At 35.3% G+C, this 12,463-nt stretch overlaps 1 protein-coding gene across 3 annotated transcripts in view; it reads right to left on the reverse strand.

Moving 5' to 3' along the window:
- Positions 1-648: 648 nt before the first annotated feature.
- RNF141 (ring finger protein 141) overlaps positions 649-12,463 on the reverse strand; it is a 28,041-nt gene continuing 16,226 nt past the window's right edge. For all 3 annotated transcript variants that reach the window (XM_045484506.1, XM_045484505.1, XM_045484507.1), the window contains exons 4-6: positions 11,211-11,392; positions 9,435-9,542; positions 649-4,225 (exon numbers count right to left, since the gene is read on the reverse strand). In XM_045484506.1, the coding sequence (XP_045340462.1) occupies positions 4,075-4,225; positions 9,435-9,542; positions 11,211-11,392 (441 nt within the window). In that variant the 3' untranslated portion in view covers positions 649-4,074. The remainder of the gene's footprint in view (positions 4,226-9,434; positions 9,543-11,210; positions 11,393-12,463) is intronic.

Below are 12,463 nucleotides of genomic sequence, written 5' to 3' on the forward strand. Positions count from 1 at the left end.
GATTTATACACACGATTGAAGGAGATATATTGGTAATACACCTAAGCACACAATACCTGAACTATGACTGTTATAAAGAACAAGGGTAACTAACTACAATGAAAGGAATACTAATCAGAAAAACATAGTTGCTTGGAAATTTAAAAATCCTCAACCTTTAAATAAGTATTTTGTCAGAAAGATCGAGGATGCCAGAGAGTAAGACTATAAACAGTTGCAAGATTATCAAAATGTATCTCTGAGGAGGCTTATGTCTTTTGGTACCAAAATGTGTACTTCTCCAGGATGCTGTACATCAGTAAATTGAAATATAAACTGCCATTCCTTCTTATAAATGGCTTTCCTCTTCTCAGCACTAAGATTCTAACATGCTTTTCTAATTATACTCTTTAACTTTGGAAATGATTTTACAAGAACCACAAAAAAACACTGTAGTATTTTATCTTTTTTCTGTCCAACAGGGTAAATAAGACATGAGAACAAATGAAAATCTGTTGTCAGCTATGTATATTATATTGTCATCATGCTGCCCATCATAAATGGGAGTGATCAGCTGACTTCCCTAATCTCCAAGCAGTTTTCTTATTCCTCGATAGACAAAGTAAGCTTGACTTAAGAAAGAAAAAAAAAAACAGTTAAAAATACAAATTCTTTGGACTGCCTTTTAATGAATCCAACTTTCCACTGTTAATCACAGAAACAAAAGATAATTTCAAGCAGCCTTATTACCCAGATATAGATTAGGTATAAGGAAGTTGAGTTCAATTTGAAATGAATTTTAAAACATAGGACGCAAACATCACAACTCCCCAGAGCACAATACAAAATAGTCCTCTAAGGAATATAAACATTTAGTATAGAAGAATGTGAAACTACGTAAGAAAAGAGTCTCTTCAGTTAGCTAAAATTTACTTGCTAAAGATTATTTATTGCACAATATATCAGTTTGTCCTAAGAATAAAGCAGATACTATTATTCTCAACTTCTAAATTCAGTACGTAGTCAAATACATTTTCTCAAACTAAAGTTCTACAGCATCACAATATGAGTAAACTCTTTGTTACTGAGTTAGGATAGGGAAAACATTTTAACTTCTAAAACAAATTCCTTAGAGTTCATGAAAACATTTCACAAATCCTAGAAGGCACACATTATATTTCCTATCATAGTAAGTGCATTTAAGTACTTCATATTTAAAAAAGACAAAGCTGTACTGAATACAAAAAGTGTACATTTTATCCATGAAACAAATTTACAACTTTTATGATTAGTTATAATAGTAGAACCTACCTAACATTCACATCTAAAGAATTATCACCCAGTTAATGCAGTAGGCAAAAACCTGTGCTCATTGATTTAATAAGACTAACAAAAACTAAGAACTTTCTACTTCACAGTAGATCAGTTAGTGTCTTGGAGCTCATATTGGAAAGTAAAAAGGTTTGGGCAATATCAGGTCATTGAGCTTACTGTTAAATAATTCCTTGAAAGGTGAAGGATTCTGGGGGATAAGATCATTGGCTATACCTGGAAAGATCCAAAAACATGTAAAGCAACTTTGCTCATTTTCAGAAACATTCTTCAATTAGGCAATCTGAGTTAGACTCAGCAAGTCTAATCCAAAAGGACAATTTAAAATCTTAGAGCTGGAAAAGATCTCAGAGATCATCTATCCCAAGGTTTTCAAAATCTGTCCCATGGGATACTAAGACTTCGGGGAGGAGATTCAGGGTTCTACAAATCTGACTTGAATTAAAAAATTTTTGGTGGGGGCGGGGGGGGGGGCCTGGGTGGCTCAGTCGGTTAAGTGTCTGATTTCGGCTCAGGTCATGATCTCATGGTTTGTGAGTTTGAGCCCCACGTCGGGTTCTGTGCTGACAGCTCAAAGCCTGGAGCCTGCTTCAGATTCTGTGTCTCCCTCTCTCTCTGCCCCTCCCCTGCTCGCATTGTGTCTCTCTCTCCCTCAAAAATAAACAAACATTAAAAAAAATTCATTTAAAAAATAACTCCCATCATACAACTACATTACTAAATAAATTCGACTATCCTGGATACCACCAATGCATTAATACATGTTTTTATTGGTTGACTTTATAATATTTATTGTGGTATATAGTTATATAAGGAAATTTATATTAATAAAATATGACTTTTATATAGAGGGGTAGTGCATGTGGGTATATAGCATGTATGTGTAGGGGTTCTGAGTAAGATTTTACCTGGGGGGGAAAAAAAGTTCTACTGCTAAAATAAAGTGTAAAAAGCACAGATAACATCTCAGTTTCTAACGCAGGAACCTACAAACCAGCAGCAGGGACTTTCTCAAGGTCACACAAACCATCAAGCACATTGCCAGGTGGATATGATAGAGCCCCTCGTGCTCCACAGTGGTGTTTAGCTATTTGGTCCTGGGCTGTCCCCATCATGAATGTCAACCAATTAGTTATCAATATTTTGGGGGTAAAATCAAGCTATCTTTGGTCAGACATTTTTGGGAGGGAAATGAATTATTTAATTTGCATGCCTATTAAAATCTTGATATCCAGGGGCACCCAGGTGGTTCAGTTGGTTAAGTGTCTGACTCTTGATCTTGGCTCAGGTCATGATCTCACGGTTTGTGGGTTTGGGCCTGTGTCAGGCTCTGTACTGACAGCACAGAGCCTGTTTGGGATTCTCTCTCTCTCTCTCTCTCTCTCTCTCTCTCTCTGCCCCTCCCCTGCTTGCTCTCTCTCTCAAAGTAAATAAATAAACTTTAAAAAATAGTTAAAAAAATCCCAACATCCAAAAATTCTGCCATCATTAAGCAGCAACTTAAATTGTGTACTTTGGTATTTTGGAAAATAGTAATATTTGCAATTATGCATAATAAGTCAAAAAAGTTACATGGAATGTTAACATATCTTTTAAAGGAGACATCAGGTTCTAGTTTTATTATATGCTAATATGTTAATGCTTAACATAAAACAAAAATTTTACTTTATAAGCAAAATTTTTGAAAAATGAAGTGTCACTAAAAATCATAATTCCATTATGACTATACTCTCTGAGTATTTCAAAGGAAGTACAGTGAAACAGTAGAAAGCCAAATTATCTCCTGATTTTCAGAGGTGTTCATGGTACACGTTTAAAAGGCTGTACCCTATGTTCTTCTCACTTAATGACATAAGAAATTTAAAGACCTTGAGACTTCAGAAAGATGCCTTCAAGTTAAGAAAATAAAGGCACCATGAACCAATATTGAATGATTTACCATAATTTGGAAATACAAAATTCAGGATCTGTGAAGAAGAAAAATTTCCTTCTGAAACTCCAAGATGCAAGAGCATTATCAAAAGCTATTTAGAACAGTTTTCCAACTATGGGAAAGCATTTCCAGATCAGCCAAGAAGATTCCCCAGCAGAAATCCATTTACAAGGCGAAGTCACGCCCAGCTTTATAGTCCTCACCCAAATTATACAGCATGGAAAAAAAAAAAAAAGACTTTTAAGTAAAAAACATGTAGTTCCAAAACACATTGCTACAGTTATGAAATAGTTGTGGATCGTTTCAAGTAAAAATTATTAAAGGAGCAATAATTAACCACAAGGGGGCATACACACTCCTTAGATTCCAGCAGAAAGACTAAAGTAGTAACCTGCACTTTGATATACTCTACATTTTCAGTCACTTCAAATTTTCTCTCAGATGGCTACACTTTTTAACATTCAAAGTTTATTTTAAACCTAACTAAATAGATCCCAGAATACTCCTGCCCTGAAAAATAGTGTTTCAGAAGTCTCTGGAAATGTTGCTGTTACCTCAGCAAAGGATTCAAGAGCAATTAGTTCTAATATATATTAGAACAGATAAATAATAGAAAAATATGGTCTAAAACAGTAGCAAATTTTAGTTTACTATAAATGGAAGACATAGCAAGTTTATCAAAAGAAATGGGACAAACTGTCAGAACAGCGAAAATAAGAGGGTAGGGAAAATTGATATCTCTACCTCTGTGCCACAATATCCCTGCATTCTTCCCCCATGACCAAAGTGTTTGCAGCTTGTAATAGCAACAGAAGACCTTCACCCCAAGGTCATGGTATAAGGGGCTGGCCTGCCTCATCAGCCATGTTAAGAATATAGTTAGCCATATCATCTTCAGTGGGTGCATCTGACACCACCCAAGATTCATTTGCTCCAGTCATCTGTAGGCGACAAATAGGGCAATTCCTGTGTCGATCACTCCTATCAGAGAAGTCAAATAAAGAACAGTTTGTTTTTAATTCTTTAAAAAAAAATAGGTGTGTTTGAAAAGTAATCCATGTACATGGTTTAAAAAAAAGTAAACAGCATAAAAGTATACAGTAAAAAATAAATCTCTCCTTCCCACTCCAATCTTTAATTCTTATCCTCAGGGGCAACTACTGTTACCAGTTTCTTATATATTCTTCTAGAGATAGACTACACATGATTAAGCTTGTGTGTATATATACATTACTGCTTTTTTTACTTGTCAATATATCTTTTTTTTTTTTTTTTTTTTTTTACTTGTCAATATATCTTATAGGCCATTATGTGTTAGTACATGTTAGAGCTGTCTGTTCTTTTTAAACATACACTGTGTGGACAGGCCATAATTCACTTAACTCATCTCCCACAGAAGGACATTTAAGTTTTCCCCTATCTTTTACAGCTACAAACTGTAAAAGATACAGTTAGGGGAATGGAAGCATTCAAGGTTTAAAACAGAAGATGAAACTTACATGTAGAATAATTTTTCTGACAGGGAAAAAACATATATGATCACTTAAATGAGATTATGTTTTCCACAGGGATTTTTCTGCCTTGACAAATATTATTTTGGAAATTTCAAAAATACCACATTTGAGCCAGAAACATGTCATGCAGGGAAAATGTTTTTCTCTTCATTTCTCAGTGAAATCTGAGACCAAAGTAATTAAATTATATCAATTGCTCTTTGGCTTTTGTGCAAAAATTTAGAAATCTGTTTCAAAAACTAAATGTGAAAGCTAGAGCTGGCATATATTATTCAGATTCATTTCTGGTTCCTCAGAGATATTTTATAAGATAATAATGTGTTCTCTTCTGTGCACAAAAGTCTCAATTTTAAGAGTCAACTTCTGTTTCTGGCCAATAGGGACCAGATTTATCTTCCCACTTAAAACAATGAAAACACTGGAAAAATACATGAAACAAGGCTTTCAACACTGGACATCATCAGATAACACAGGACAATAATCCCTGGGGATGAGAAGCAAAGAAGGTGAGCCCTATAATTGCCCCAGCTTATTGTCTTGAGAGCCTTCAGGCTGTAGAGCAAGCAGGAGAAACCCAGATGGAGCCTGGCAGACTCACTGAGTTGAAGAGACACAGCTGAGACTCTTGGGAGGCCAAGGCAGCTAGAGTTCACAGGGCAGAGTACTGAAGTACTTAACTGCAGAAAGTTACACAAAGGGAGAATTCTGGAATCTACTGAAGGTCTCCTTAGAATATATTCAGCAGAGTTATGATCAGTGTGTGCATGTGAGGCTCAGGAATCACCCAAAAGAATGTGAAGGAACACTACCCAAAACTCACACAGGGCCTGGGATATTGCCTGCTTTCACCAGACAGACTGGAAAACCTCATAGCTCATGGAGCATTGAGCAGAGTACTCTGAAGGGTCCTCTGAAAGCCTCATTAGTGGGACATAATTAGCTCTCAACTAAACACTGCTCTGGTCCTGCCTAACAAATCATAAAAGCAAGACCCAAAAGGATCAAACTGTTCTAAGTAACTATATTCCAGAACAAAGCTCAAGGATATTTATAGGAATACAAAAATATCCAGTACCCAAAAAGGTAAAAATCACAGTGTCTGGCACCCAGTCAAGAACTACCAGGCATAAAAAGAAGCAGAAAAATACAACCCCAAATGAAGAGGAAAAATCAATCAAAACCAATCCAGAGCAGACACAGATGTTAGAATTAGCAGGGAAAGAAAATTAATGGTTATAACAATCATATTCTATGTATTAAAAACACTAGAGGAAAGACCAAACATTTGAAGTAGAGATATAGAAGATATTAAAAACATTTTTTTAATGTTTATTTATTTTTGACAGAGAGAGAGAGACAGAGCATGAGCAAGGGGGGGGGGGGGGGCGGTGGTGCGGAAAGAGAGAGGGAGACCTAGAATTCTGAGCTGTCAGCACAGAACCTGATGTGGGGCCCGACATCACGAAGAGTGAGATCATGACCTGAGCCGAAGTTGGACGCTCAACTGACTGTGCCACCCAGGCGCCCCAAGATATGGAAGATATTTTAAAAACTCAAACTTCTTGACATGAAAACTATAATGTCTGCAATAAAAAATACACTGGATGGGATTACTGACAAATTAGATATTGCCAAAAAAAAAGATTGACAAATTTGAAAAGATCTAGCAATGTTAAATCTCCAAAATGAAAACATAGAGAAAATGATTTTTAAAAGGAAAAGAGCAACAGTGAGCTGTGGGACAACTTTAAGTGGTCTAATATATGTGTAACTTGAGTCCTAGGAGAAGAGTGAGAACAAAAATATATTTAAGAAAATAATGGCTGAAAAATTTCCAAAATTGATGATGCAATAAACCTACAAATCCAAGGAATTCAGTGAACACTAAGCACAAGGAACGTGAAGAAAACTACTAGAAGGCATATCATAATCAAACTTCTCAGAATCAATGATAAAAAAAAAAAAAAAAAAACAAACCCTTAAAAGCAGCCAGAGGAAAAAAAAAGGCATATTATCTACAGAGGAAAAAAAGATAAGAGTGATAGCATATTTCTCACAGGAAACAATGCAAGAAAAATGAGGGTGGAGCAAGAGCAACATCATTAAACTCCTGAAAGAAAAAATAGTATTAGTCTAGAATTCTATACCCAGAAAAAATATCTTTGAAAAACGATGTTCAGACACTCAAGAACGTTCTATGGAATCTACAAAAAAGCTATCAGAACTAATAAATGGGTTTAGTAAGGTTGTAGAATAAAGGATTAATACACAAAAATCTATTGTAGTTTTATATACTAGCAACAAATGATCAGAAATTGAAATAAAAAATACTCTTAAAATAGCCTAAAATACAAAATAATTAGAGATAAATCTATCAAAGATTTGTAATACTGAAAACTACAAAAATTGATGAGACAAGTGAAAGAGCTGAATAAATGGAGAAATACACTGTGATTGTGGACTAGAAGACTTAATGTTGTTAAGAAGTCAACACTTGCCAAATCAGTCTATTTATTTAATGCAATTTTAACCAAAATCCTTATAGCTTTTTTGAAGAAATTGACCGTTGACTCTAAAACTCATTTTGAAATGCAAAAGAACTAGAATAGGCAAAACAACTTTGACAAAGAAGAACAAAGTTGGAGGACTAACATTCCCTGATTTTAAGACTCAAAGCTACATTAATCAAGGTAGTGTGGTATTGTTATGAAATAAACAGATCAATGGAACAGAAGAGAATCCAGAAATAGACCCATGTGTATTTAAACAAATGATTTACAATAAAGGTGAAGCGGCAATTAGTGAAGGAAAGATAGTCTTTTCAGTAAAATGTGCTGAAGCAACTAGATAGCCGTAGGCAAAAAAAGAATTTTGATCAATACCTCACATCATATACAAAAAATTAACTCAAAACGGATCATAGATATAAATGTAAAACCTAAAATCATAGAGCTTCCAAAAGAACAGAGGAAAATCCTTGTCACCTTAGGTTAGACAGATTTCTTAGATATGACACTAAAATCACTATGCTTAAATCACAAACTGATAATTGGACCTCATCGAAATTAAAAACTTCTACTCTATCAAAGACATTCTTAAGAGAATGAAAAGGCAAATCACAAAGTGGGAGAAAATATTTTCAAGTCAAATATCTGATATGTATTCATAATATAGAAAGAACTCTAAAACTTAATACCAAAACAACCCAATAAAGAAATAGGCAAAAGATGTGTGTGGGCACTTCACCAAAGAAGACAGACAGGTGGTAAATTAACATATAAAAAGATGCTTAACATCATCAATCAGTAGGGAAATGCAAACTAAAACTGCAATGAGATACCACTACACATCTGTTAGAATGGCTAAAATAAAAGGACTGACCATACTTACCAGAGGGGAGGAGAGTAGGGGATGGGTAAAACAGGTGAAGGGGATTAAAAATACACTTCTCTTGGTGAGCACTATGTAATATATGGAACTGCTGAATCACTATATTATACAGCTGAAACTAATATAACACTGATGTTAACACTGGAATTAAAAAAACAAAAAAACAAAAAACAAAAACAAAAACAAAACTGACCATACTAAGCACTGGCAAGGTTGTGGAGCAACTAGAATTGTCATATACTGCTGGTGGCAGTGCAAAATGGTACAACCACTTTTGGAAAACAGGAGGCAGTTTCTTTAAAAGGTTAAACATATACCCACCATATGATCTAGCTATTCTACTTCTAGGTATTTAACCAAGAGACACCCAAAATACATGTCCATAAAAAGACTTGTCTACAAATATATATAGCAGCTTCATTTGCAATACCTAAAAATTGAAAACAATCCAATGTCCATAATGGGTGAATAGATAAGTAAACTGTGGTATACCATACAATGAACACTACTCAGAAAAAAAGTAGTGGGGGGGGAGGGGGACTACTGATAGCATGCTATAACATGGATAAATCTGAAAATAATTCTATTGAATGAAAAAAAAAGAGTGCATGTTATATAATTTCATTTAAAAAGATTCTAGAAAATCCAAATTATTTTATAATGACTAAAAGCAGATTAGTGGTTGTCTGGGGACTGGAAGTGTTGGGAAGGAGACTTTACAGTGGGGCACAAAATAACTTTTGGGGTGATTTGGGGAGGATAAATTTGTTCAATGTGATGACATTTTTTATGAGTGTATATATGTCAAAACACCAAACTGTACTTTAAATATATGTAGTTTATTGTACGTCAGTTATAAAGTCACCTAAATGCTTGATTTTTATTTTGTAAAATAATGCGCTTGACTAGCTGATCTCTAAAGTTCCCTCCATGTCCAATAATCTAATATTCAAGGATTCATATTATGCCTTTTAATAATATATAGAGGCAAAATACAGAAATGAGGACAAAAATGAAGAAAAAGGGAAGCTTGTGATTCTAGACTCAAGTCAGGCACAAATCTTACAGCAAAAGTAAAATGCCAAAATTAAGATACACTGCCACATTTCATAAAGTTAAAGTATAAAAATGTTTTTAACCAGAAGAGGAAGCATGTTATACAATCCAAAGTACTAAAGAACAAAATCTTTTACACTTAACTACACTATTTTTGTATCCTTTGAAGTTTATTCATGTACTTTTCCATTTGATCTGTGCCCATCCCTTGAAGGCAGCAGATAACTTACCATTTATCAATGCACTTCTGACAAAAGCTGTGAGCACAAGGCAGGATGAGGTCAGCTCGACCATCCATACAGATACAACACTCCTCCTCGTCAGTCAGCTGCTTCACCCTGCAGTGTGAAAACGGAGCTAGAGCAACAATATTCTCTGCTGTCATTGTGCTTTAAACTTTGTCTCCAGTGCCTTAGAACGCATTATCAGCATCTGTGTGCCCTCAGCATAAAGCAAAACATGACTCAGGCAAAATAAGACTAAATTAATATCACTTTTAGGGACAGCAAACATTAGGGAAGAAGTACTAAGAGGGACAAATTTCATAAAGAAAGACTGGATAATAGATGAACACTGTGATGATCAAAAAGAATACATAAACTAAAACTGGAAATACTCAGGTCTTTCTGAAAATAATAGGCCCTTTTGTTTTTAAAATTTTTTGATGTTTATTTTTGAGACAGAGAGAGCGCACGTGCGTGCGATCGTGCACATGAGGGGGGGAGGGGCATAGAGAGAGGGAGACACAGAATCTGAAGCAGTCTCCAGGTTCCACGCTGTCAGCTCAGAACCCTATGTGGGGGTAGGGCTCAAACTCATGAACTGGAAGATCGTGACCTGAGTCAAGGTTGGACTGAGCCATACAGGCGCCCCCATATTAGGTCCTTTCAATTATATCACATTTACATAAATGAATTCGACCGAAAGAAGATTTATTTGCCATGTAGGATACAAAGCTCTTTATTATGGACCTTGTTGGGATGCCTGGGTGGCTCAGTCAGTTAAGTATCTGACTATTTCAGCTCAGGTCATGATCTCACAGTTTATGGGATTGAGCCCCGGGTCAGGCTCCTGCCAGCTCAGAACCTGCTTGGGATTCTCTCTCTCCCCTTGTCTTTGCCTCTTCCCTGCTCACTCATTTTCTGTGTCTCTCTCTCCCAAAATGAATAAACATTAAAACAACAACAGCAACAACAAAATACAGAAAAGAAAAGCCTAAACATTGCCAGTCATGCTCTAAAATTCACTTGGCATTTCAGTAATGTTTGTACAGCCCAAACCTAGAAAACCAAACAATCCTATAAACAACAAATGATAAAAGGAAATAACAATTTTACTACAATATAGTATTTGGAAACCAGTTGGTTAAGAATAGACCAGAAAATGCAACTGTAAAAGAAGCAATAAAAGAGAAATTCTTGCTAAACATACTCTTAATTTTAAGGTAAAAGACACTGTCAGTACAGATTTTCGCTGTCTATTCAGTATGACAATAAGACAGGATGTCAACATGTCTGGATCCACCAAAGACTTTTTCCAATGAGGCATTTACAAATTTAAATTATGTTCATGGTTGTCAAATGGCAACAGGTGGGAGCTTTCACATGCAAAGAGCATTATAGAGAAGGAAAAGAAAGTTTAAATAGAACAATAATATATTAGGCCTGAGTAAACAAATGCCATCAAAGAAAACTCTGGCTGACTTCATTTCTTCCTGTCATAAGAGAGATATTAATATCCTTTGTCATTAAATGCAAGCATATAGAGTGGAGAGTGCATTCATGGAAACTGGGTTGATAGAAGCATTACCTGGTGTGAGTCACTTTAATTTTTCTATAATTTGGCACTTAACAATGTCCTGAAGCACAGACATCCAAAAACTGATCAGCTGAGATAAGAAGTAATGTGATTTAAGATATCACAAAGAGCACCAGCAAATATTACTGAGATTTCAGCAGCTTGCATATTGGAAAAGAAGAGAAACATGGTACTTATGCACTGTATACCTTCCCATCCAAAGACTAGCCTGACACGATGTTACAGATGATGAGTTTTCATCAGGGTCTTCAGAGGTGGAGCTCATTGCCAATACTCCTGATGCTTGACTTGTGATGTCTTTATAAAGCTGAATAAACTGGTACAAATTCATGATCCGTGATGCTTCCACAATGCCAGTGCTTTTGTTAATCTACAAATACAAAGAAAATGAAAAAAAAAGTTCATAATTTCTTTGACCAATTTTTTTTTCAAGTTTTTATTTAAATTCCAGTTAGTTAACATGCAGTGTAATATTAGTTTCAGGTGTAGAATTTAGTGATTCATCACTTACATACATCACCTGGTACTCATCACAGCAAGTGCCCTCCTTAATCCTCATCACCTATTTAATCCATCCCCCTTCTCTAATCATTTTTACCAAAAGAGGGGGGAACAGATATTTAGTCAAACATTCTAGGAAATAAAATTTTTCAAGGTTTGCAAACTACCTAACAAGAGAGAAAAAGTCTGTCTGAGCAAGTGAATAATAAATGTCATGTCTCCTACATTTATGGAAGTCAAAGTACTTGTACACATGTATCTCATTTGATACTCAAAATAACCCTGTAGGCATCACCCTGTTTAGAGTTGATGATGTCAGATGACTTTCCCAGACCTAAAAAATGAATTTCAGAGACCAGTATTGACAATTCTTTTTAACTTCTTAACGAGTTTCTTAACTAAAAGATTTATTTGAATCCAACAACCACATGCCATTCTACTATAACTGAAACAACCAACTGCTTTCTTGAATATCTTAAGTTCTATTTTGCACTGAAACTTCCAAACTAAAGAAAGAAAATTACACTAAAGTAAATCCTAAGAAAAAGTGGTTGAATTCTTCCCAGAAGGCTATTTTGTTTTGGCAAAAAAACTCATTTAGTATAAAGTGGAACCAGTGGCCTACAGATTGTACTTCTCCCCACCCTCGCTTACATTCTTTTATTATTATTATTATTTTAAAGTTTATTTATTTATTTTGAGAGAGAGGGGGGCAGATGGAAAGAAAGAGAATCCCAAGCAGGCTCAGATGGATAAAAACAATACAATTCATGAAGTTCCTTTTTTAAAGTTTATTTATTTATTTTGAAAGAGACAGAGAAAGACGGAGAGTACAAGCAGGGGAGGGCCAGAGAGAGAGGGAGAGAAAAGAGAATCCCAAGAAGGCTCTGTACTGACAGCACAGAGCCTGAGGCAGGGCCAGAAATCACAAACCGTGAGA

The sequence above is a fragment of the Leopardus geoffroyi genome, chromosome D1 (assembly GCF_018350155.1).
Source record: "Leopardus geoffroyi isolate Oge1 chromosome D1, O.geoffroyi_Oge1_pat1.0, whole genome shotgun sequence".
NCBI lineage: Eukaryota > Metazoa > Chordata > Mammalia > Carnivora > Felidae > Leopardus > Leopardus geoffroyi.